General features: G+C 37.8%; 1 protein-coding gene across 5 annotated transcripts in view; it reads right to left on the bottom strand.

Moving 5' to 3' along the window:
- Positions 1-917: 917 nt before the first annotated feature.
- FER (FER tyrosine kinase) overlaps positions 918-24,032 on the bottom strand; it is a 433,226-nt gene continuing 410,111 nt past the window's right edge. For all 5 annotated transcript variants that reach the window (XM_027036479.2, XM_027036470.2, XM_053225532.1 and 2 more), the window contains 2 exons: positions 11,619-11,741; positions 918-10,228 (listed from right to left, as the gene is read on the bottom strand). In XM_027036479.2, coding sequence (XP_026892280.2) covers positions 10,083-10,228; positions 11,619-11,741 — 269 coding nt within the window. In that variant the 3' untranslated portion in view covers positions 918-10,082. The remainder of the gene's footprint in view (positions 10,229-11,618; positions 11,742-24,032) is intronic.

Here is a 24,032-nt window from a genome sequence, read left to right as displayed (position 1 = left end):
TTGCAGTCAGATAGCCAGCCTTCCTTGGTGATGGATGCAGCTGGTCTTAATTAATTGAAGTCAGTAAAAGCACAGGTTGTCTCAGATGCTGTGTCAGAAATCAAACCTACCAGAGATGGGGATGCGGTCCCAGACTGACAATTAAAAGCTGCCGTGAACAGGAATTCACTAAGGGCCCAGAATCACAAGGTTCTGGACAGAGCACCGCAGAGGCAGGGAGGTAGAGAAGATCTGTATAGATTGGATTTGCCCATCCTAAGGAGCTTGGGGGCTGTCCCACAAACGGTAAACACGTGATTTTGAAAGGGAGGTGGTCGACTCTTCTCATCCAAGATCAGGGATGAGGAAGGGACTTGGCTTAATGCAGGGAAACCTGTGCAAATTAACAGCATGCCGTTTTAGAAAGGTGACTGATTTGCTGACGGAAGGGTAAATCGAAGTCCGGCGTCTTGGTGCGGTGACCCGCTCAGCCCCGTGCCCGAGCCCGGCAAGGACGCACGCCTGCGAGTGCTGTGCTATGGCAACTTCCAGCTTCTCTTTCCAAACATCCCTCTCAGCCACCTTTCTCCCCTAAATCCTTTTGTTATGTCCAAACAAATCCTGTTATGAAACAACAGAAAACCTGGCAAACCGCCAGTCCACACAGAGAAATGGGACTTGAATTACATTTCAGTTTTGATTTCCAAATAGAGGGAGCAGTGATTGGACTATAAGCAACACACACCCATTATCATCAGAACTCATAAGCTTAATTACAGAGAAACTGAAAGCTAATAATTTTTTATGCACAGTTACATCCCTAGGAGGCCAGTTACCATGGAAATCTCTCCTTCCTTTTCTTCTACTTAGAGCGTATTTATATGGAAGAGGAAGTGAAATATAAACACGACGGAAAGATTAAACAAGACATGGCACAGTTTGCTAGAAATATTTTACATTTATTAAAAGAATACAGTAAAAAAGAAAGGTTCTGAAGACCAATGAGTGGTACTTGGGCTACTGGAAAAGAAAAAGGCTATTCAAAAATGGTCTAAGTTTACAAAAATGATGAAATCATGTTTTAAAAAATCAGAAGACAATTGAAAAACATTCTACAATGTTAGCCAAAGTGGAAAGTGTATTTCTTCTGAATGTAAAAACTAACAAATAAATAAGTGTTAAATACAGATCTGAGTTAAAAATGGTAAAAGACAACTAACTGCTTTATATATTTAGCTGTCATTCATTCTCAGACTTGTTTACAAAGCCAGATAAACTCACCAAAGGCCTTGTCTGTATGTTTTACACTTGAACTTTTTTATAAGAAGCACCCTATTTCCAGTGTTTCTTGTATCCACTTCACAAATAAATTATTTTAAAACAGCAACAGAAAAGACTAAAGGTGCTTTAACCTGATAATATTGGCACTAAAAGGAAACTCGGGAAACCACAGGAGTACTTTGCTCAAAGTAATGCTTGCAGATGGAACATCTAAACCTTGGGGGGGCTGAGGGCAGGCCCCACTCTGACCTCGTCATCTCAAAATCATCTGTCCAAAGGGGAGAGAAAGCAACCCAGAAAATCACATTCCTGAAACCACTCACTGTGGACCTGTGCCCAGAAAATGGCAGCGCCTTAGTCCAGTGGGCTACCCACAAATGGCCTGGGTACCATTTATACATTTCATCTTTGCTTTCAATTTGTTCGGGTTCCTGAAGAAGTCAGTGCTGCTCTTGGGACTTTGACAACTTGATTTTATTCTCCTGCATTTATCTGGCTTTTCCTAACCCTATGTGGTTGTATGGCTATGACTTGGGAGAGTTCCAACCTTCTAGGGTACTCACCAGACCACACCAAGAAAAACACACACAAAAGAAAGCCATAACATAAATTCAGCAGAATTCACACCCCTACCAGCCCCCATCATACTCATGGTGCTTAATTAGGCCATCTAAGGTATTTAAACATAAATACGAAGTCTATAGATGTCTGGCTAACAAAGCTATTTCAGTGAGAAATCGCAATACTCCCTGAAGGAAAATGGTATGAGTCCATGAAAAGTGTGCTCCTGGCCATTGGCCCACAGTTGAGAGTCTGATTATGTCACAGGACGGTATTGGGTAACTGACATTTCATATGGTGAAGTGAAATGTTCATCAAGTGAAAAGGAGTTTCACATCTTTGGCCACTTTGGTCACAAATTTAAAATAACCAAGATTTTTCCTTCCTAGCTTCTCTTTATCTGTGATTTTGATTTGACACTCAAAATCTATACCCGGGGTTGGATTTAGAATGGTAGGATACTTGCTATGGGGAACCAATCTCTTTTTCTCTAAAGCCAAAATAGTAAGTTCCATTAAAACATGTATATTTTCTGTACGTTGCACGTGTGAAAGGCTTAGCACCCGAAGAAGAATTATAGCAAATAAGTTCAGTTCTGTTGGAAATGGTCTTTTGCTTGAAGCTACAGCACAGCAGTTCAGACTGGCAGGGCATGGGCCTTCAAAGCATCCTGTAGTCTACGAGAAGTCTGCAGTACTTTGGGTTAGGAGAAAACATTCACAGTCATACTAAGCATCGTTCTGGGCACAATGCCCTTTGCATTTCCTTCTGGCAGTCTGGCATTTCTTAAGAGCAGGCAGGCAAATTTATTTCTGCAAGTCAAGTTATTTGTGAAAGGAAAATTCCTACATAATAGGGTGTTTTTCTTTTTATTTTTTTCACCTTCTGTATTGAAAAAAGAACAAAAGCATGGATTGGTGAGCTGGCGAAGACTGCTAGGGTGGTCCTTTTGCCTGGGATCTCAGTAATAATAGATTCCAGATCCCCTCTTAGACCCTAAAGTTTTGAGTCCAGGGCACTTAGAAATTTGAGCCCCCGTTTAGGGGGCGGACAGGTTTCATCTTCATAAGGATTGTTCAGGCAATTCAAAAGACCCCAAATTTGTAACAGTTTGACAAGAGCTATAAGAAGACAACAGTGAGAGTTTGGACTCCTACACTTCATTTTTCGTACACAAAGTTTTGCTGCTCCAATGTGGGAATTGGGATTTTTGTGGCCTTCTTTACCCTTACCCTGTGCTGCTCAGAACATTGTCATTTCCCGTGGATATGTGTCATATGCTTTCAAAATAAGGTAGGATCTCCTATGACCAGATGGATTGCCTACATGGTTGTAGTTTTTGCAAGGGTGTTTTAAGTGAGCATATAGGGTGAAGTGGTATTTCTGTTGTCTGATGACGAAAGTCTGGCTTCTTAGTATGTCATTTTAGAATCTGCTTTGGATAGCATCTACAGTGTGCTTATTCTGATATTAAAGATGTTCTCAGCAAATGGGAGAAAGGTGTGATGTTTGGCTTTTTTTAGGAGAGGTGCTGCTTTGGGGCATGTGTAGAGTAGAGCTGAGGTTTTAACACAGTGATGCTATTGGGACTGTGTATCTAGGTAGGTCGCCTTATTCTCAACTTCAGGTTTGCTACCCTCTTTTCTGAATCTATGGAGAAACTCTTTAACATTGCACAGTTGGTAACTTTAGACATTTACTGATGAGGAATGTGAAGAAAGTGACAAAAATTATTGGCATGAAAGAGAGGAATGGAAAAATTGAGTATATCCAGGGGTTTAAGATAAAGTGATCATTGCTATTGTTTTAACATTTCTTTGGAGGCAGGTAGATCACTTAAGGAGCTTACTTGGCCAAGTCAACAGGCTGCTTCCCTGGACACGCCTGCTCACAGTGGTCTTTGTGTCCTGGGAAAAATCTCCCAAGAGATTTTTTAATCTCCAAGATAGTATTACTCATCAAACACAACTGCCACCTAACTGTCCTGTCTCTGCCACAAGGACAACAACTAAGCTGTATTCTAAGCTGCATGTACCATGGGGCCTCTCCCATAGTGGGTGTGCAGTTGGCCTTGGTAAATGGATGCCTGGGAGTTCCCTACAAGGCAGGGCCTCCTGAGCACCTGAGGAGAAACTCTTTGGTCTAGGGCAGTTATGACACTATCCAATAAAAGCTGATGATAAAGGCTTTTCTGTTGTGGTTAAGTAAGGATTAAGAAACTGAATGTGAGAAAAGGAAATACCAACTGAAATTTAAAAACAACAATAACAAACAAACAAACAAAACAGAGAAAGTAGCACCCCACACGGTTCCCTGTGCCTGACATGGCAGATGTTCAGGGAAAGCTTCCTAAATGAATAAAGCTGACAGAGAACATACTATAAGATTCTGCTACCACGGTCATTACTAACACTTCGAACACTGCTTTGTAGAACACTTGAATCTGCTGGTCTCACTCGTAATGTTTTGGAAGATAGTTTGGAAATTCCGAATTTGAATCTATTTAGAATAAAATAAATATTCATGTTTCAGGGTTCTTACAAGTTTGCTGGCGAGGAGAGAAGCTAAATCTTCACATTGTGGGCACAGACACCTACTACAAGATTTCTTTAATAAACTAAAAAGGCGCTTTCCCAGCAGTGTTCCTCCAGTGCTGCCTACCCCACGCATATGCGTGTTGCTTTGGGAGAGGACTGAGCTGCCATCCAGTCTGCAGCCTTATTGGAAACCCCGGGCTAGGGTAATTCCCATTCCTCAGTGGCTACCTCCTGAGATTAGCAGGAGCATAAAAGAAAATCACATCAATATCCAATTCAGTGTCCTTTAAGAAATGTTGTAGAGACTTGAGAGGAATGTAATGTTTAATAACATGCTCCAGGAAGCCCCTCACACCCCCTTTTGGAGGCCCTTTGGAGGATTTCTCTTATTGATGTTGTATTTATTCTTTGGAAGGTTAGCCTTCAGTCTCGGTTTTGGGAGTCTCTTTCACTGCCTCTGTGTCACCTCAGCCGTACTGCACCACGACTGGCTTGAGGATGTCTCTAAGATTCTTTTCCCTCAAATGTTACTAGTACTAAGACAAGAATCATTGCCCTTTAATTGGCATTTTCCGACTTCCCTGCTGAATTCCTTGTTTTTCTAGAGTAGAGCTCCTCCCAGGAAGGTCCCTCAGGGCATAACTCCAGGAGCCAATTAGTGAACATTAGTCAAAAGGTGAAACGCCGCTGATCCAAGTGTGCTCTCTTTTAGGAGACCACGCCCTGTCGCAACTAAGGATTTCTAACAAAGTATGAGATACTTTGAAATTCATACAAAGTATGAATACTCAGTGGCCTTAGTTTAAATACATAGTAAATACAACTAATGCAAATGTAAAGAGACTTTGAGTAGTGTCTTTGAAATGCGTGAACATCTATGACCAAATCCTAGTCAGCAAGACCATGAATGCAAGTGTCACCCAAGCAGCATCATCTCTGAGTTCCGCATGTAAAACTGCTCCAAATGCAAGGGAGAGGTGTTCGCTTTGCTCAAACTAAGGCCCTGTACACACTGGTAGGTGACCTCTTTTGCTTCTTTTGACTCCGGTATCTTTTGAATTTTCTGTGGAGAAGCATCTAGCCTAGGGGTGCTGGTCTCAGACTTTCTAGTGACACTGTCCAGGTCTCCATTCTGCTTGACTCAACTCCGCACTCTCTGTTAGCCGCTGCATCATTCTGCCTGAGAATAACTGGCTCTTTCCTCTCTTGCCTCTGCAGATGCTCACCTCAGCTCCTTATTCACGGACATACTATAGCCTATGCTCATTACTTCTATGCAGTTTAAAGTGACCGGAATTTAGTTCAGCAGGATTCTTCTACCAGCCAAGACTCTCAGTTCTTATTAGTGAGCTAAGTGAGTCTTAATGTCTATACTCAGCGATCCAGAATTTAATCTTTGAATCAATAGGAGGCCGTAGACTGGTTTTCAAGGGGTAATAAATATTTCCTTAAATTGAATTATGACTGAGATATATAGTTTATATACCTTCGGTATTATAGCATTATTCTTGAAAGGAGAATTTTATAGGACTCAAGACTATCAGTACCTCCTTCAAGGAGATGATCTTGTACATGAGTATTTTCCTGTGCAGAAATGAATATGCAGTTCTGGATTTTCCCAAATAATATAGCATCAGGTTTGATGTGAAACTAATTGAAACAGAGAAAAATAAATAAAATTAAAATATTTAATAAAAATTTTCTGGTATGCATAAGCAAATCAGAGTTAGTAATAAAAGAGGTAACTTTATTTTAATGGTAAACTTTCATGCTAACTTAATAGTATAATGGAAATGTAATATAAACTCATTTTTATATAAAATCTTTGTTTCCATTTAATTAACATATTAATACATAAAGAAGACGGGTTGTTTTCAATGTCTCCCCCTTGGTTGCTCTTTTTGTTTTGTGCTATTCTGTGTTTTGTGTGAGGGTTCTGACCTAAATACAGAAGTCAGTCTTTACATGACTCAGAACAGTGCTTACGGACAATCAGTTCTGTTGATAAGAAACATCTAAAATACCAGTGGTGTGATCCAGGGAGTATGTGTAAAAAAGAAGAGGGCTGAGGCAGGGAGCCTCTTTTCAGATGATATCAATCTCCTCTCAGACAACCCATGGCCACAAAATAGTGTCCACAGAGAATACTAACTAAGGCTGGCAGGAACACTCCCAGAACATCTGATGACTCGCATGAATTCATGTTCAAGTGGAGTGCCTGAGATAATTCTGAATGACAGCAGTGTTCTGTCATTGAGTTTTGCGTTGTAATTTGTATGTTTATCCCACTAACTAGGTGCTCAGTGTGGGGCGTATATTATAATGAAAGCCCTTTCTTCTTGACACAATCTCACATAGTTATTTTAGTGGTATTAGCCAAACTTTATATAAAACTATATGGCAAAACCAAAATAGGATTAGAACACAGATGGGAAAACTGTATTGTGGCTTAAAGGAAATTAAAACTATTTCAATAGCTTTTCTTCTAAACATAACCTACAAATGAAAAACAGTTGTGAAATGTGCACTGAACAACAGCTAGTACAGTTAGGTTCATGGTCTATATTGATCTGCTAGTTAAGATGTTTCAATAATATTGTATTTGTGATAAAATGGTGAATTATGGATGAAGAACTTTATTGCCTGTTTTAAATTTGGGAGGCAAAAAACAAATGATTGCTTGAGACCTTTCACTGGAGACTCAGTGACAGGATGGGCTGAAATGAGGCCTCTGGTTTTAAAAGTTTACACAAAACCTATTAATCCTTTATTATTATCTTCCTGGAAGAGAAAACATATTGGCTTTGAGAAATAACCTTAGATTGTATGGAATACAAAATTAATTTTAGGTTTCAAATATTGGGAATAAATGTTAATTTAACACTAGAAGATTTGTTTTCTTGAAAAATGATGAACTACCTAAATATTTGTCATAAAGTTTCCTTAGTGATTCAAGACAGAAAAATGCGGGCGAATCAGGATGCCTGGGCTTTTATGTCCCCCCTCCCCCACTTCGTGCTGAATTCTGAAGGAATAAACTGAAGGAATTCTGACAGGAACTGTATAGGAATGATAGATGCAACTCCTGGAAAATCCATTAACAACACAGATTTGTGACCTGGCTTAATTACATTCCATCTAGTGGCAATTTTGGTTATTGTTTTCTTACTAAACAAGTTACAGGGTTTTGTGCATTTCTTAAGCCTTCCTTCCCTCCATCAACTTGCAAATTCAGAACAGTATTTGTATGTGTGCTTTCTGGGTATGGATTAGCCTCCTAAAGTACATAATTCCAATAATTATCAGTGACAGAAGGGATGAATAAATTATGCTCCAAGCACAACAAAATTAACAGTAAAAAAAATGGTTTGCATAAGTTTTTCTTAATGCATGTGCCTATATTAAATTTAATATTCTGTACAACTGATCCTGAAAGACTCCCAATGTGTTATTAATCCTGAACTATACCACTGCCTGCTTTGGGACAAAGAATAAAATAGAATTTAAATGCTGCAGATGTCACGATGTTTTGAAAAGCTTCTTTAATTTAAGCACAGAGTTATGATGTGAATTGCAAATTCTAACAGCCTGGATGAGTGAAATATCAATGCCATGTTCATTCTTTACACCAGAAAGCAAAGATTAAGCTTCGGGTCTTGTTCACAAAATTAAAGCCAAAACCGTCATTCTCTCTCCTTGCTGAGAGCTTAGCACTGAGGCTGCTAAGTGCTGAGAGGCTGTTTTCTTCAAACAAAGAATATTATGAAGAGATTCATTTGGAAATACTGACAAAGGGTAAAAATGTCCCATCTTACTCTCTCTTTTGAAGGCTGGCAAGTGCCTGAAGACCACAGCACTTAATTAATGACTCTGTGCTTTGATTTGCCACAGTATATGCCATCAAAAGAAGCTTCCATTTACTTATCATATTTGACAGAAGGGAAGACAATGCTGACTTTTAAAAAGTTGCTTTGTATATTGCAGTGTATTTTTGAGGGCAAGTTTATTACGCTTTTGTTTTAGTCTGGATGTAGTAACTATTAAATGTGTACGAAACTTGCAAGGAAATTGAAATGATAGACACAAGCCATTTTCTTCTCTTCAGTATTATCCTTTATACTCTTTAAAGTACGGGTTCTGTGCCATGATCTTCATAGGCAGTGAATAGCCAGAGAGGGCAGGAGGAATTTTCTCTCCTATAAGCTCTTCCAATGGATATAATCAAATGATCACTAAGGTGCTATTTATCTGGACACAGGCCTGGGCACTTATTAAAAGCTCCCAAGCCGCACTGACCCCTGAGAGTGACCATCTCTTACACACATATTTATCCTGAGCGGCAACTATTTACACAACATGGGGTAGCTTCCCTGGATGTAGCTAACATTCAGCCAGACAGAATCTTGCTTTTAATTCTGTGTCACATATTATGCACAGGAAGCATCTCCAGAACTGTGCTCGCATACCTGTCAGCTAAGATAAGGATTTCCAGGTAGCATTATAAGGGTAAATGAACGGGGAAGGGGAACAGGAGGGCTGTCCCTCAACTTATTAACTGTTACTCCTGCTTATTGGTTGTGTGTGTGTGTATAGCACATGTTCATGTGTGTACACACACAAATATGTTTATGGACTAGAATCATGAAATTCTTTCAGCCCTGGAAACTGACACAAGCGAAGGGAGTGCAATTCCAGCATGCCTCCTCTGAGGTGAAGGTACATAACCAGAAGTAGGCTGTGATTACTGTGGACTTGTGCTTCGGAGTTTCTCGAAACAGTTTTTTGTTGCCATTAAGAAATCTCCAACTATGAACTTCTGAAAAACATTCCTTAGAACTTTTCTTGTGAATTTAGATCATAAAATATGTGTGTGTGTGTGTGTGTGTGTGTGTGTTTGTAAAGGCATAACTCTGATCAGAAGGCAGATTTTCTATTTTCCTCTTGTCTTAGATTGCTAGTCTAGCTGCTCCTTCCTCCAGACCTCCCTCCCATTCAAGCTTCCTTCATGCACAACTCTCAAAAACAGCCTATAAAAGCTGCTGCTTCAGGCCTAAGACTGTGTTCTCTGGGGACATCTTGTGCATCACTGTCCAAAGCCAGGACAAAGGAGCTGGGAAATGACTACCTTACTAATAATACAGGAGTGTGATGCTGCTCACACTGTACTTATTTCTGGCCAAGAAAGAAAAGAAAAAAAACCCTAAGAGGTCCAACTAATTCCCAATATAAAATGATGTTTACAAATAGAATCTTGCCTTGGCAGAGCAAAGAGCCACCTTTGGTTGGAATGTATCCTGCGAACATGGCATCACCAATGCTGCTTTTAGCACCGATTGAGTAGGGTCAGTGGCATAGGACAGTGGCCCATGAACTGTGCCTGAAGTAGAGAACCTTTGAGAAACATCAGTGGTCCTGGTGTGAAAAAGCTCTGACCTTCCCTCACACTGAGAGTCTGTGCTTATCTATTTACAATGGCCTGAAATGGCAGGATTGCTGTGGTGAGCACATAAAGCCCTTGGTAAGAGTGTCTGTCTCTTGAATACATTTGCCTTTGCCCTCCCCCCTACCCTTTTTTTGTAAGTGGCGCATATTTAAAAAACAGTTAATAACAAAAACCACCTTAGAAAATTGTTGCAGGTAATGTGGTATAAACTCAACGTTAACAAGAAGAACAATGTCACTCTGCTGGAGGACCAGGTCCTGAAGCCTGTTGGCACTGGTCCATCACTGTGTGATTTTCCTCTTGATGACAGCCAGCTCTTTCTGAAGGTCACTGAACTTGGGACGGTTTTCAGGTTTATAATCCCAACACTTCATCATAATTTTAAAAATGTCCTCTGGGCAATGCTGAGGGGCTGACATTCGGTATCCTGAAGACCCAAGAGGAACAGAACAGAGAATTTAGGATGGAGAGAAGATACAAATGTTCACACAGGGCATTATGCAGCTTGGAAACTTGAGTACTTTATATTGTAAGTGAAACAGAAACAAAAACCCATTTCAGGGCAAACTTTTTTTTTTTCTCTACAAGGGATGCAGAATTCAGTATTACAGAGCCATCAAATTATCTTCTAGCTTGAATAGGTTATTTTTCATGCGTTCATTTGTCACAAAGTCTGAGGTAAGATAAATCACATACAAACATGTATTTTAGTTGCTCTAAGTATTTGCTTTTGCTTTTAGAATTTGCTTTTAGATGCTGTGGGCAGAGTTTTAAAAAACCATCTACACAGTCCAGGTTTTTGAAGATGAAGAGAGAATGAGGATTTCATAAACACTAATTTAAAAGTGAAAGAAAAATGAAGAGGAGTTCCATTCCTGCGCAGCCCGAGAAGAATCTTTAATTCAAAGCTGTCTGGCAGTGTGCTCAGCAGCACGTATGTGCCTGTGTGTGTTAGCTCAGGGAGTTAGATGGCTGTGAGAGGAAAGAAGGGAGCTGGAAAGGCCTCCTGTGCCCAGCCTCCTGGAGAGGGGCCTAATGCTAGGACATTACCAGTTTGTCAAAAGCATTCTCGCTGTTGAGACCTGTAGACTATGCAAGTCCATGCTAGCATGTCACCATCACCGGCTTATTCCTGTTTCTGATTTGAGAACCCGTATGATTTTTTCAGAAATGTTACGAAACTTTTAGGGCCACCTGGGTGGCCTAGTAGGTTAAGCGTTTGACTTTGGCTCAGATCATGATCTCACAGTTGGTGAGTTTGAGCTCCACACTGGGCTCTGTGCTGATAGCTCAGAACCTGGAGCCTGCTTTGGATTCTGTGTCTCCCTCTCTCTCTCTGCCCCTCCCCTGCTTGTGCGGTCTCTCTCAAAAATAAACAAACATTAAAAAAAAAAAAAGAAATGTTACAAAACTTTCAAAAACTTCTCTCTAAAGTCTAACTACACTTCAATTTACAATACTATTGATGGTGTTTATTTGGAACGGAAGAAAAAATAGGAGGTTGAGGAACACTATTTTCCTTGAAGACAGTGAATGGCACCCCCTCGCAGACGTCATGCCAGGCAGGGGGAATGGAAGACAAGCCTACAGGTGTATTGTAGACTGTTGGAATCTTTAAACGTTTTTTGTTGTTGGTTTTTGTTATACAAGAGCCACACCATCCATGGTGCACAAAAGCAGATTTAATCCCACCTCTGCTGTCTGTTTACACCAAGTAGTATATACCTTCCCCCGCTAGGAAAGCCATACACAGCATTATCAGCACTGCCCTGGGGGCTGGATGTGAATGCTGGCTACTACCCGGGTCATTGGTTTACCTCTTTCCACTTGTTCCCGTGCTTGCTGATTTGTCATTCCAGGGTATGGGCAGACCCCTAGGCTGAAGGTCTCCCAGAGGAGGATGCCAAAGCTCCACACGTCACTCTCAGAACTGTATCTCCCTGGGGGGTGCACAAAACCATAACCAGGTAAGTGTGTAAGCAGGTGAACATTTCCAGTGATGCATGTCTTTGTCAGTCACATGTTCGCATATTTAAACTTACCAAAGGAATGCAGTAACTAATGATCTTATTTCTTCACTATTTTTACTTTCCAGGACTAGTAGTAACATTACCAGCTAAATGAATAGCCTTCAGGCTGCTAGTTTAACAAAACCAGCTTTCAAATCACTTAACCCCAACCAAGAACAAATATTTAGCCAGTACGGAGGTTAACTGTCCCTGTGGTATCTAAATGAGAAGGATGGTTTATATATATATATATATATATATATATATATATATATATATATATATATATGCATGCCTAGGAGATTAAGTCAGATTTCTGCAATTTTATCTTGTGCCTGCCTTATTTTCTTTCCATTAAGATTATAAACAGACTAAAAGCAATAATGAAAGTTTTTTAACTTCAAATTTTTTTTCTTCTTTTTTTTAAAAAAAATTTTTTTTTTCAACGTTTACTTATTTTTGGGACAGAGAGAGACAGAGCATGAACGGGGGAGGGGCAGAGAGAGAGGGAGACACAGAATGGGAAACAGGCTCTAGGCTCTGAGCCATCAGCCCAGAGCCCGACGCGGGGCTCGAACTCACGGACCGCGAGATCGTGACCTGGCTGAAGTCGGACGCTCAACCGACTGCGCCACCCAGGCGCCCCCTAACTTCAATTTTTTACTTGTCACTATTTACAGATATTCCTGCATCCTTAAAAGTCTCATTTTCTCCACTGTTTCATTTATGGAAAATACATTTTTTTCCTGTGTATTTTGAATAGGGTAGAATTAACATAGCTGGCTGATAAAAACAACTTCTTTAAATTACATGGTGCCTTGTTTTGTCAAAATATCTTGGTGCACCTGTTTTACTGAGCTACATGAGCTAAGCTCTTCGGGTTTTTGTTTTTTTTTTTTCTTTTTTTTCTTTTTTGGTAGTCTTCTAGAGAAGCATGGAGATAAAAGCACATGATACATTCTGGAGATAGATGTGAAATCAAGGAGGGAAACAGGAAAATCCTTTCCATTCCCCAAGAGGCTAAGAATTTAAAGATTTTCACAACATATTTGTATTTTTAATTCTGTATTTAATTTTACATAGAGTGCATGTATTTCCACAGTGAAACCCCATTTGCAGTGGTGTAGAAGGATCCTTCAATGATTTAATCTCTATCCCCTTTGGGAACTACTTGCCTCAACTCTGCCTCTCCAGGTTTATAAATGCCCCTCTGCTAAAAATGTCTGGTTACTTTAAGGCCTTTTCTCTTTCTTGAATGAAGTGAAACGAGAATGAGAGTATGCCTGTGCTTTGATAACTGCTGTTACGTCAGAGTTTAGTGTGTACTTGCTGATGATCCCCTCCAGCTGTGTGAATTAGCTTCCTTCTTACTAGAACATAATTACTATGCTGTTTGGTAGAAAGATTAGTTTTCTTGTCTGCATATCAACTCTTTTCATGTTTGCCATCCAGTAATTTAATACTTTTCATGAAAGTCATTCAATGACTACAAGTTAAAATTAATTCTTGAAGAAAGTAAAAGGTATACAGAGCCAAATTCTTTCTTTTTGTAAGACAGTATCTGGGCAGAAATCAAGAAAGGCATGTTGTACGTAAAACAAGATCAGGCTCCAGAAGTGAAAGTTAATAACCTAATTCTGTAACCTTGACCTTGAACCTGGTTTTGCTGGATAATTTAAATTTATTTTAAAATACATTTTTAATTTATCTGCTTATTTTAATGAGGCATAACTGATACACATTATATTACTTTCAGGTGTCCAACATAACAATTCAATATTTGTATATATTGAAAAATGATCAATACAGTAAATCTAATTGACATCCATTCCCATACTTGGTCACAAAATTTTTTCTTGTGAGGAAAACTTTAAAGATTTACTGCCTTAGCAACTGTCAAATGTGCAATACAGTATTATTAACTATAGTCACCATGTTGTGCTTTATATACCAATGATTTATTTATCTCACAACTAGAAATTTGGACCCTTTGACCCTCTTCACCCATTTTACCCATTCCCTACTTCTGGCAACCACCAATCTGTTCTCTGTTTCTATGACCTTGGTTGTCTTTAAAAATTTCACATGTAAGTGAGATCATACGGTATTTGTCTTTCTCTGACTTGTTTCACTGAGCCTAAGGAGCTCAAGGTCCATCCATGTTGTTGCAAATGGCAAGATGTTATTTTTTATGGCTGAATAATATCCCATTGTCTATGTATACCACAGTTTTCTTTACGCATTTATCTGTCAATGGACACTTTGTTTACATATTGTAGCTATTGTAAATAATGCTGCAATGAACATGGGGGTGTACATATCTTTTCGAGTTAGTGTTTTCTTTTTCTTCAAATGAATACCAGAAGTGGAAATGCTATGATATGGTAGTCCTATTTTTAATTTTTTTCAGGAATCATCATATAGTTTTTCATAGTGGCTACTCTATATTTCCACCAACAGTGTACAAAGGTTGCCTTTCTTCACATCCTAGCAAACGTGTTATTTGTTGTCTTTTTGATTATAGTCATTGTAACAGGTGTGAGGTGATCTCATTGTGTTTTTTTATACAATGGTATTACAATGCTATTGACTACATTCCCTATGCTGTACCTTTCATTTCTGTGACTTACTCATTCCATAACTGGGACCCTGTACCTCCTACTGCTTTTCATCCATTTTGCCCATCCCCCAAACATCTCCCTCTCTGGAAACTGTTTGTTCTCTGTGTTTATGGGTGTTTTCCTGCTTTTCTCTCTCTTTCTTCCTTTCTTTCTTCCTTTCTTTCTTTCTTTCTTTCTTTCTTTCTTTCTTTCTTTCGATTAAACAAATAAGTAAAATCATATGGTATTTGTCTTTCTCTGACTTATTTTACTTATCATAAAATACTCTAGATCCATCTATGTTGTCACAAGTGGCAAGCATATATATATATATATATATATATACACACACACACACACACGCACACACACATATACATCCATCTCTTCCACATCTTCTTTATCCATTCATCTATCAAATGCTTCTTTTAACATTTAAAAAAAATATTTATTTATTTTTGAGAGCAAGAGAGACAGAGTGTGACGGGACAAGCAGAAAGACACAGAGAGAGGGAGACACAGAATCTGAAGCAGGCTCCAGGCTCCAAGCTGTCAGCACAGAGCTGACGTGGGGCTCGAACCCATGGACTGTGAGATCATGACCTGATTTTAAGTCGGATGCTCAACCAATGAGCCACCCAGGCGCCCTCACTTAGGTTGCTGTATACATTGGCCATTGTAAATAATGCTGCAATAAACACATATATTTTCTAATGCATATATCTTTTCTAATGAGCATTTTGCTTTTTCTTGTGATAAACAGTAGTGGGATTAATGGATCATATATTTTTTTAAATTATTTGAGGAACATTTAAACTGTCTACCACAGTGGCTGTACTAATTTATATTCATTCCTACCAACAGTGCAAAGGGTTCCTTTTTCTCTACCTTCTTGCCAATACTTGTTATTTCTTTCTGATTCTAGCCATTCTTACAGGTATAAGGTGATATATCATTGTGGTTTTGATTTGCATTTCCTTTATTAGTGATATTGAACATCTTTTCATGTGTCTGTTGGCCATTTGTAGGTCTTCTTTGGAGAAAATGTTCAGGTCCTCTGCCTATCATTTAATCAGATTGTGTGTGTGTGTGTGTGTGTGTGTGTGTGTGTGTGTGTGTATTGAGTTGTATAAGTTCTATATGTACTTTGGATATTAATCCCTTATCAGATATCTCATTTGCTAATATCTTCTCCCATTCAGTGGGCTGCTTTTTTATTTTGTTGATGGTTTGCTTTGCTGTAAGGAAGCTTTTTATTTTGGTGTAGTTCCAATAGGTCCCTTTTGCTTTTGTTTCCTTTGCCTGAGGAGATATATATATATATATATATATATATATATATATATATGTTGCTAAGGCTGATATAAAAAATATTACAGCCTATGTTTTCTTCTAAGCGTTTTATGGTTTCATATCTCACATTTAGGTCTTTATTTTGAGTTTATTTTTCTGTATGGTGTAAAAAAGTGGTCTAGTTCATTCTTTTGGCTGCAGCTAGCTAGTTTTCCTGGCACCACTGATTAAGAAGATGGTCTTTTCCTCATTGTCTCCTTTGTTATAGATTAATTGACCACATAAACATAGGTTTATTTCTGGATTCTTTTCTGTTCCATTGATCTATGTGTCTATTTTTGTGCCAGTACTATAATATTTTGATTACTGCAGCTTTGTAGTACATCTGGGAATCTGGGTTTGAGATACTTCTAGCTTTGTGCTTCTTTCTCAATATTGCTTTGGCTGTTCATGGTCTTTTGAGGTTCCAAACAAATTTTAGGATTATTGGTTCTACTTCTGTGAAAAATACTATTGTTATTTTGATAGGGATTGCACTGAATCTGTATATTGCTTTGGGTAGTATGGACATTTAACAATATTATTTCTTCTAATCCATGAGCATGGTATGTCTTTCCATTTACTTTTGTTATCTTCAATTTCTTCCATCAATGTTTTATAGTTTCAGAATATAGATCTTTCACTTCCTTGATTAACTTTCGTTCTAGGTATTTTATTATTTTAATGCAATTTTAAGTGGAATTGTTTTCTTAATTTCTCTTTATGTTACTTTGTTGTTAGTGTATAAAAATGCAACAGATTTCTGTATGTCAATTTGTATCCTGCAACTTTATTAAATTTATTTATTCTAGTAGTTTTTTGGTGGAGTCTTTTGGGTTTTCTATGTATAGTATCATGTCATATGTAAATAGTGACAGTGACAGTTTTACTTCTTTGTTACCAACTTGGATGCCCTTTCTTTTTTCTTGTCTGATGACTATGGCTAGGATTGCAGTACTATGTTGAATAAAAGTGGTGACAATGGACATCTTTGTCTTGTTACGTATTTTAGAGGAAAAGCTCTCAGTTTTTTATCATTGAGTATGATGTTAGCTGTGTTTTCATATATGGCCTTTATTGTGTTATGGTCCTTGTACACCCACATTGTTAAAAGATTTTTTTTTTTTTTTTTAATCATCATCATGAATGGAGCTGAATTTGGTAAAAGGCATTCTTTGCATCTACTGAGATGATCATGAGTCTTATCATTTGTTACTGTGGTGTATCACATTGATTGATTTGTGAATATTGAACCATCCCTGCACCCCTCTAGTAAATCCTACTTGATTGTAGTGAATGATCCTTTTAATGTAATGCTGACTATGGTTTGCTAATGTTTTGTTGAGGGTTTCTGAATCTTTATCAGGCCAGTAGTAGTTTTCTATTTTTGTAGTGTCTTGGTCTGGTTTTGGTATGAAGGTAATGCTGGCCTTAGAGAATTTCTTTTCTGTTTCTTGGAGTAGTTTGAGAAATACAGGTATTGATTTTTACTTAAATGTTTGGTAGAATTCACCTGTGAATCCATCTAGTTCTGGACTTTTGTTTGTTGGGAGTTTTTTGATTACCAATTCAATTTGGTACTAGCAATTGGTCTGTTCAGATTTTTTATTTGTTCCTGATTCAGTTTTAGAAGATGATCTGCTTTTAGGAATTTATCCATTTCTTCTAGGTTGTCCAATTTGTTGGCGTATAATTTTTTGTAGTATTCTCTTATAATCCTTTGTATTTCTGTCATCTTGGTTGTTCCTTCTCTTTCATTTCTGATTTTATTTATTTGGGGACTTTTTTTTCTTGATGAGTCTGGCTAAAGATTTGGCAATTTTGTTGATCTTTTCATAGAAGCAGATCTTGGTTTCATTGATTTTTTGTTTCTATTGCTTTTTAAAGTCTCTATTTCATTTATTTCTACTCTGATCTTTATTATTTCCTTCCTTCTACTAACTCTGGGCTTTGCATATTCTTCTTTTTCGAGTTACTTTAGGTGTAAAGGCAGATTGTTTGAGATTTTTTTTTTGTTTCTTAAGGAAGACCTATATCACTATAAATTTCTCACTTAGAACTGCTTTTGCTGTGTCTCATTGTTTTCATTTTCATTGTCTACATGTATTTTTTTAAATGTTTATTTTTTGAAAGAGAGAGAATGAGAACAGGGGAGGGGCAGAGAGAGACAGACACACACAGAGGATCCGAAGCAGGCTCCGCACTGAGAGCGGAGAGCCCAATGTGGGGCTCAAACTCACAAACCATGAGGTCATGACCTTAACTGAGCCACCCAGGCATCCCCTTATTGTCTCCATGTGTTTTTTTTTACTTCCTCATTGATTTTTTTTCATTGAATCATGGCTTGTTTAGTAGCATGTTGTTCAGGCTCCACATGTTTGTGCTTTTCCAGGTTTTTTCCTGTAATTGATTTCTAGTTTCATACTGTTGTGATCACAAAAGATACATGATATGGTATCAGTCTTCTTAAATTTATTAAGACTTGTTTTGTGGCCTAATGTGATCTTTTCTGGAGAATGTTCCAGGTGTACTTGAAAAGAATGTGTATTTATTCTTTTTGGATGGAATGTTTTGTATACATCTGTTAAGTACTTTGGCTTACTGTATTATTCAAATACATTGTTTCCTTATTGATTTTACGCCTAGATGATCTATCCATTGATGTAAATAGGGTGTCAAAGTCTCCTACTGTTATTGTATTACTGTCAATTTCTCCTTTTATGTCTGTAATATTTGCTTTATGTATTTAGGTGCCTCAATGTTGGGTGTGCAGATATTTACAACTGTTATATCCTCTTGTTGGCTTGATCCCCTTATTATTATATATTGTCCTTCTTTGTCTCTTGTTATAGTCTTTGTTTTAAAGTCTATTTTGTCTTACATAAGTATTGTCCTTTCCTATCACAATTTTCTTCTAATTATGGCCTTTTCTCTTCCTCTTAAAGAAGTCCCTTTAACATTTTTTTGTAAGACCAGTTTAGTGATGATGAACTCCTCTAAATTTTGTCTGAAAAACTCTGTTTATCCTTGAATTCTGAATGATAACTTTGCCATGTAGAGTATTCTTGATGGTAGGTTTTTCCTTTCAGCACTTTAAATATTATGCAATTCTCTTCAGGCCTGCAAAATTTCTGTTGAAAAATAAGCCAATAGCTTTACATATTACATGTTGTTTTTCTTTTGCTGCTTTAAAAATTCTTTATATTTAATCTTTGAAATTTTAATTATATGTGTCATGGTGTGGATCTCCTTGGGTTTATCTTGTTTGGAGGTCTCTTGCTTCCTGAACCTGGATGTCTGTTTCCTTCCCCAAGTTAGGTAAGTTTTCAGCTGTTATTTCTTGAAATAGATTTTCTGTCCCTTTCTCTTCTCCTTCTGGAACCCCTATAATGTGAGTGTTTGTTCACTTGATGTTAAAATCAGGGTTACAATCCCTTAACCTATCCTCATTTTAAAAATTCTTTTTACTTTTTGCTTTTCAGCTTGGGTGCTTTCCATATTGATGGTCTGTTCTTCTTCATCTTCTAAACTACTGTTGATTCCCTTTAGTGTATTTTTCATTTTGGTTATTGTATTCTTTGACTCTGATTGGTTCTGTTTTACATTTTCTATCTCTTACTGAAGTTCTCACAAAGCTCATTCACTCTTCTCTAGTCTGGTGAGCACCATTTGAACTCTTTGTCAAGTAGATTGGTTGTCTCCATTTCATTTAGTTCTTATTCTTTTCCTTTTTTTAAATGTTGATTATTATTTTTTTTTTTAAGAGAAAGTGCAAGTAGGGGAGGGGACGAGAGGAGGGGAATAGAAGATCTGAAGTGGGCTCTGAGCTGACAGCAGAGAGCCCAATGTGGGGCTGAAACTCATGAACTGTGAGATCAAAGTCAGACGCTCAAATAACTGAGCCACCCAGGTTCCCCATTTAGTTCTTTTTCTGAGGGTTTGTTTTGTTCTTTCATTTGGGTTATCTTCCTCTGTCTCCTCATTTTGCTTATCTTCCTGTGTTTATTTATATGAATGAGGCAAAATAGCTATGTCTCCTAAATTTGAGAAAATGGTCTTGTGTACGGTCATTCCCTGTGTAGACTGTGTGTGCCTGGTGACTCTGACTGGCTGGAGCGTTGGCTGATGTGAGCTGGGGGTCCCCAGACTCTCTGCACAGAGGGTGCTCTGGACAGCTGAAGTGGAAATGGGCTAGGGTAGTCCTGGGCTCTGCACATAGGGATCACCCTGGCAGAAGAGCTGAGGCTAGAGTGGGTACAAGGCTGGGGTGCTCAGTGCAGGCAGAGGGTACCCTGGTAGGGTGGCTAAAACTGAGGGAGGCATGGGCCTGGATGTCTTGGGTTGCTCTATGCAGGGGGCATCCTGGTGGGGTGGCTAAAGCCAGGGCAAGGTGTGGTCTGGGGGTCCCAGGGCACTCTGTACCAGAAGTGCCCTAGTAAGTCATCTGGAGCCAAAGTGGTGTGGGCCTGGTATGCTTCAGGATGCATTGCACCTGGGTCACCTTGGTGAAGACAGCTAGAGATAGAATGAGCACTAATCAGGGGTTCCCTTATGCTATACTGGGGCTACCTTGTTAGGAGGGTTTGGGCTGGTATAGGCTAGGGGTTCAGGGTTCAGTGAGGTAGGCTGCCTATCAAGGAGCAGGGGAATGCAAACTATGGCACTTGCCAGCCCCTCTGATCTGGACAGAGCTCCAGCAGCTCCTGTGCCCTTTGGTAGAGTAATAGAGCTGGATCTTTTATATTGTAGTTGCTCTTTTAAACCACAGCCTTTATTTTTCATTATCCTAGGGTATCTGGGGCATGTATGTCATTGCAGTTTTGAGTTGTATTTTCCTGATGATGAGTGATGTTGAGCATCTTTTCACATACTCATTGGCTATACTATATGTCTTCTTTGGAAAACCGTCTATTCAGATCTATTTCTTAATTGAATTATTTTTTTGATACTGAGTTTTATGAATTCTTTTATATATTTTGGATATCATTAACCTCTCACCAGATAAATGATGTGCAAATATTTTCTCCATTTAGTAGGTTGCCTTTTCCTTTTGTTGATGCTTTCCTTTGCTGTGAAGAAACGGTTAGTCTGATGTAGTCCCATTACTTTATTTTGCTTTTTCTGTATTTGCATTTGGTGTGAAATATAAAAACTTAGTTCCAAGACCAAGTCAAGGAAATTACTGCCTATATGTCCTAGGAATTCTGTGGTTTTGCATCTTATGTTCAGGTCTTGAATTCATTTTAAGTTAATTTTTGTGTATGGTATAAGACAGTGGTCCCATTTCATTCTTTTGCATGTGACTGTGCAGTTTCCCCAGCACCATTTTTTGAAAAGACTGTCCCTTTCCTATTGTATACTTTTGGCTTCTCTGTTTTAAACTGATTAACCATATACGCATGGGTTTATTTCTGGGCCCTCTGCTTCATTGGTTTATGTATCAGTTTTTAATGCCAGTATCATACTATTTTGATTACTACAGCTTTAGTACAGTTTGACATCAGGGAGTGCACTATCTCCAAAACTTTGTTCTTTCTCAAGATTGTCTTGGCTATTCATGGTCTTGTGTAGTTCCAGACAAGTTTTAGAATTGTGGGTTCTATTTCTGTCAAAAATGCATTAAATCTGTAGATTGTTTTGGGTAGTAGAGACATTTAACAACATTAATTCTCATAATCCAGGAGCATGGAATATCTGCATTTATTTGCATAGTCTTGAATTTTTGTCATTAATATCTTACGGCATTTGTATACAAGTTTTTCACTTCCTATGTTAAATTTATTCATATTTTAGTCCTTTTGATGCAACTGTAAATGAGATTGTTTTCTTAATTTCTCTAATAGTTCATTTTTATGTATAGAAATGCAAGATATTTTTGTATATTGTATCCTGCAACTTTACTGAATTCATTAATTAGTTCTTATAGTTATTGGTAGAGTGTGTAGGGTTTCTGTATATAATAATGTCATCTGCAAATAGTGATAATTTTACTTCTTTTCCACTTGGGATGCTTTTAATTTTTATTTTTTTACATTTATTTTGAGAGAAAAAGAGAGAGAGTAAGTGGGGGAGGAGAAGAGAACTAGAGAGAGAGATTCCCAAGCAGGCTCTGCACCATCAGCACAGGGCCCAACATGGGGCTCAAACTTAAAAACCATGAGACCATGATCTGAGCCAAAACCAAGAGTTAGATGCTTAACTGAATGAGCCACCCAGGCTCTCCTTATTTTATTCTTATCTAATTGCTCTAGCTATGACTTACACTATTATGTTGAAAAAAGTGGTAAGAGTGGGAATCCTTGTCTTGCTTCTGATATTAGAAAAGCTTTCACCTTTTCATTGTTGAATATGATGTTAGCTGTAGGTTTGTGTCATATAGGGCCTATATTATGTTCAGATATGTTCTTTCTATACCCAAAATTTGTTGAGATTTTATCATAAATGGATGTTGAATTTTGTCAAATGCTTTTTCTGCATCTATTGAGATAATTTTTACCCTTCATTTTGTTAATAGGGCATATCCCATTGATTGACTTGTGGATGTTAAAACATTCTTGCATCCCTGGAATAAATCCCACTTGAATATGGTATATAACCTCTTAGTGTATTCTTGAATTTGGTTTGCCAAACTTTTGTTGAGGAATTTTTCAGCTATGTTCAAATGGGATATTGGCCTGTAATGTTCTTTTATTGTGGTGTCTTTGTCTGGTTTTGATATCAGAATAATGCTTTGTAAAATGACTTTGGAAGCATTTATTCCTCTTCTATTTTTTGGAAGTTTTATTATTTTATTTTATTATTACTTTTTTATTTTAAGTAGGCTTCACACCCATTGTGGGGCTTGAACTCATGACCCTGAGATTAAGAGTTGCATACTTTACTGACTGAGCCATCCAGGCACCCCTGGAGGAGTTTTAAAGAATTAATACCAATCCTTCTAAATGGTAGAATCCATCAGTGAAATCATGTGGCCCTGGACTTTTGTTTGTTGGTTTTTCTTTACTAGTAAGAAAACTGAATCAGTAATTGGTTTGTTCACATTTTCTATTTCTTCATAATTCAGTCTTGGTGTATTGTATATTTTTAGCAATTTATTTATTTTTCCATGTGTTGTTGGCATATTGTTGTTCATAGTAGTCTTTTATGATCCTTGGCACTTCTGTGATATCAGCTGTAACTTCTCTTTCATTTCTGGTTTTGAGTCTGCTTTTTTCTTGGTCAGTAGAGCTGAAGTTTCTCAATTTTGTTTATTTTTTTTCAGAGAACAAGCTCTTAGTTTCACTGTTCTTTTTTATTTTCTTTTTTGTATCTATTTCATTTATTTCTGCTCTGATCTTTGCTATTTCCTTCCTGCTACTAAGCTTGGGTTTTGTTTATTCTTTTTCTAGTTACTTGATGTATAATGTTAAGAGATTTTTTTCTTTTTCCCAAGAACTTCCCTCTTAGAATTGCTTTTACAGCATCTCATAAGTTTTGGTATGCTGTATTTCTGTTTTGATTGGTCTCAAGGTGTTTTTTGATTGCTCTTTTTGAGTTCTTCTCTAACCCATTGGTTTTTCAGTAGCATGTTGTTTAATGTCCCAGAAATTGTGAAATTTCATACCACCGTGGTCAGAAAAGATGCTCGATGTGATTTCTATCTTTGAAAATTTATTAAGACTTGTTTTGTAGCCTACTATATGATCTGTCCTGAAAAATGTTCCATGTGCACTTGAGAATGATGTGTATTCTGTTGCTTTTGGATGAAATGTTCTATATATGTCTATGTAGTCCATCTGGTCCAGTGTGTCATTTAAAGCCCATATTTCCTTATTGATTTTTCAGTCTGGATGATCTCTCCATTGATGTAAGTGGTGTATTGAAGTCATCTATATTATTCCTGTCTATTTCTCCCTTTATTGTGTTAATATTTGCCTTATGTGTTTAGGTGAGCTATATTGGCTATATAAATATTTACAAATGTTATATACTCTTGTTGCATTGGCTGCTTTATCATTATGTGATACCCTTCTTTGTCCTTGATTACAGTCTTAAAAGTCTATTTGGTGTGATATAAACATAACTACCTTAGCTTTCTTTTGATTTCCATTTGCATGAAATATCTTTTCCTGTCCTTCGCTTTGAGTCTGTGTATGTCCTTATATCTGCAGTGAGTTTCTTGTAGGCAGCATACAGATAAGCCTTGTTTCTGTTTTTCTTTGTAGGCATTCAGTCCTTTGGTTGGAGAATTTAGTCTATTTACACTCAAGGTAATTGTTGATACATATGTACTTATTGTCAGTGTGTTAAT

The sequence above is a fragment of the Acinonyx jubatus genome, chromosome A1 (assembly GCF_027475565.1).
Source record: "Acinonyx jubatus isolate Ajub_Pintada_27869175 chromosome A1, VMU_Ajub_asm_v1.0, whole genome shotgun sequence".
In the NCBI taxonomy this organism is placed as follows: domain Eukaryota; kingdom Metazoa; phylum Chordata; class Mammalia; order Carnivora; family Felidae; genus Acinonyx; species Acinonyx jubatus.
This window is presented reverse-complemented; position numbering and strand designations above follow the sequence as displayed.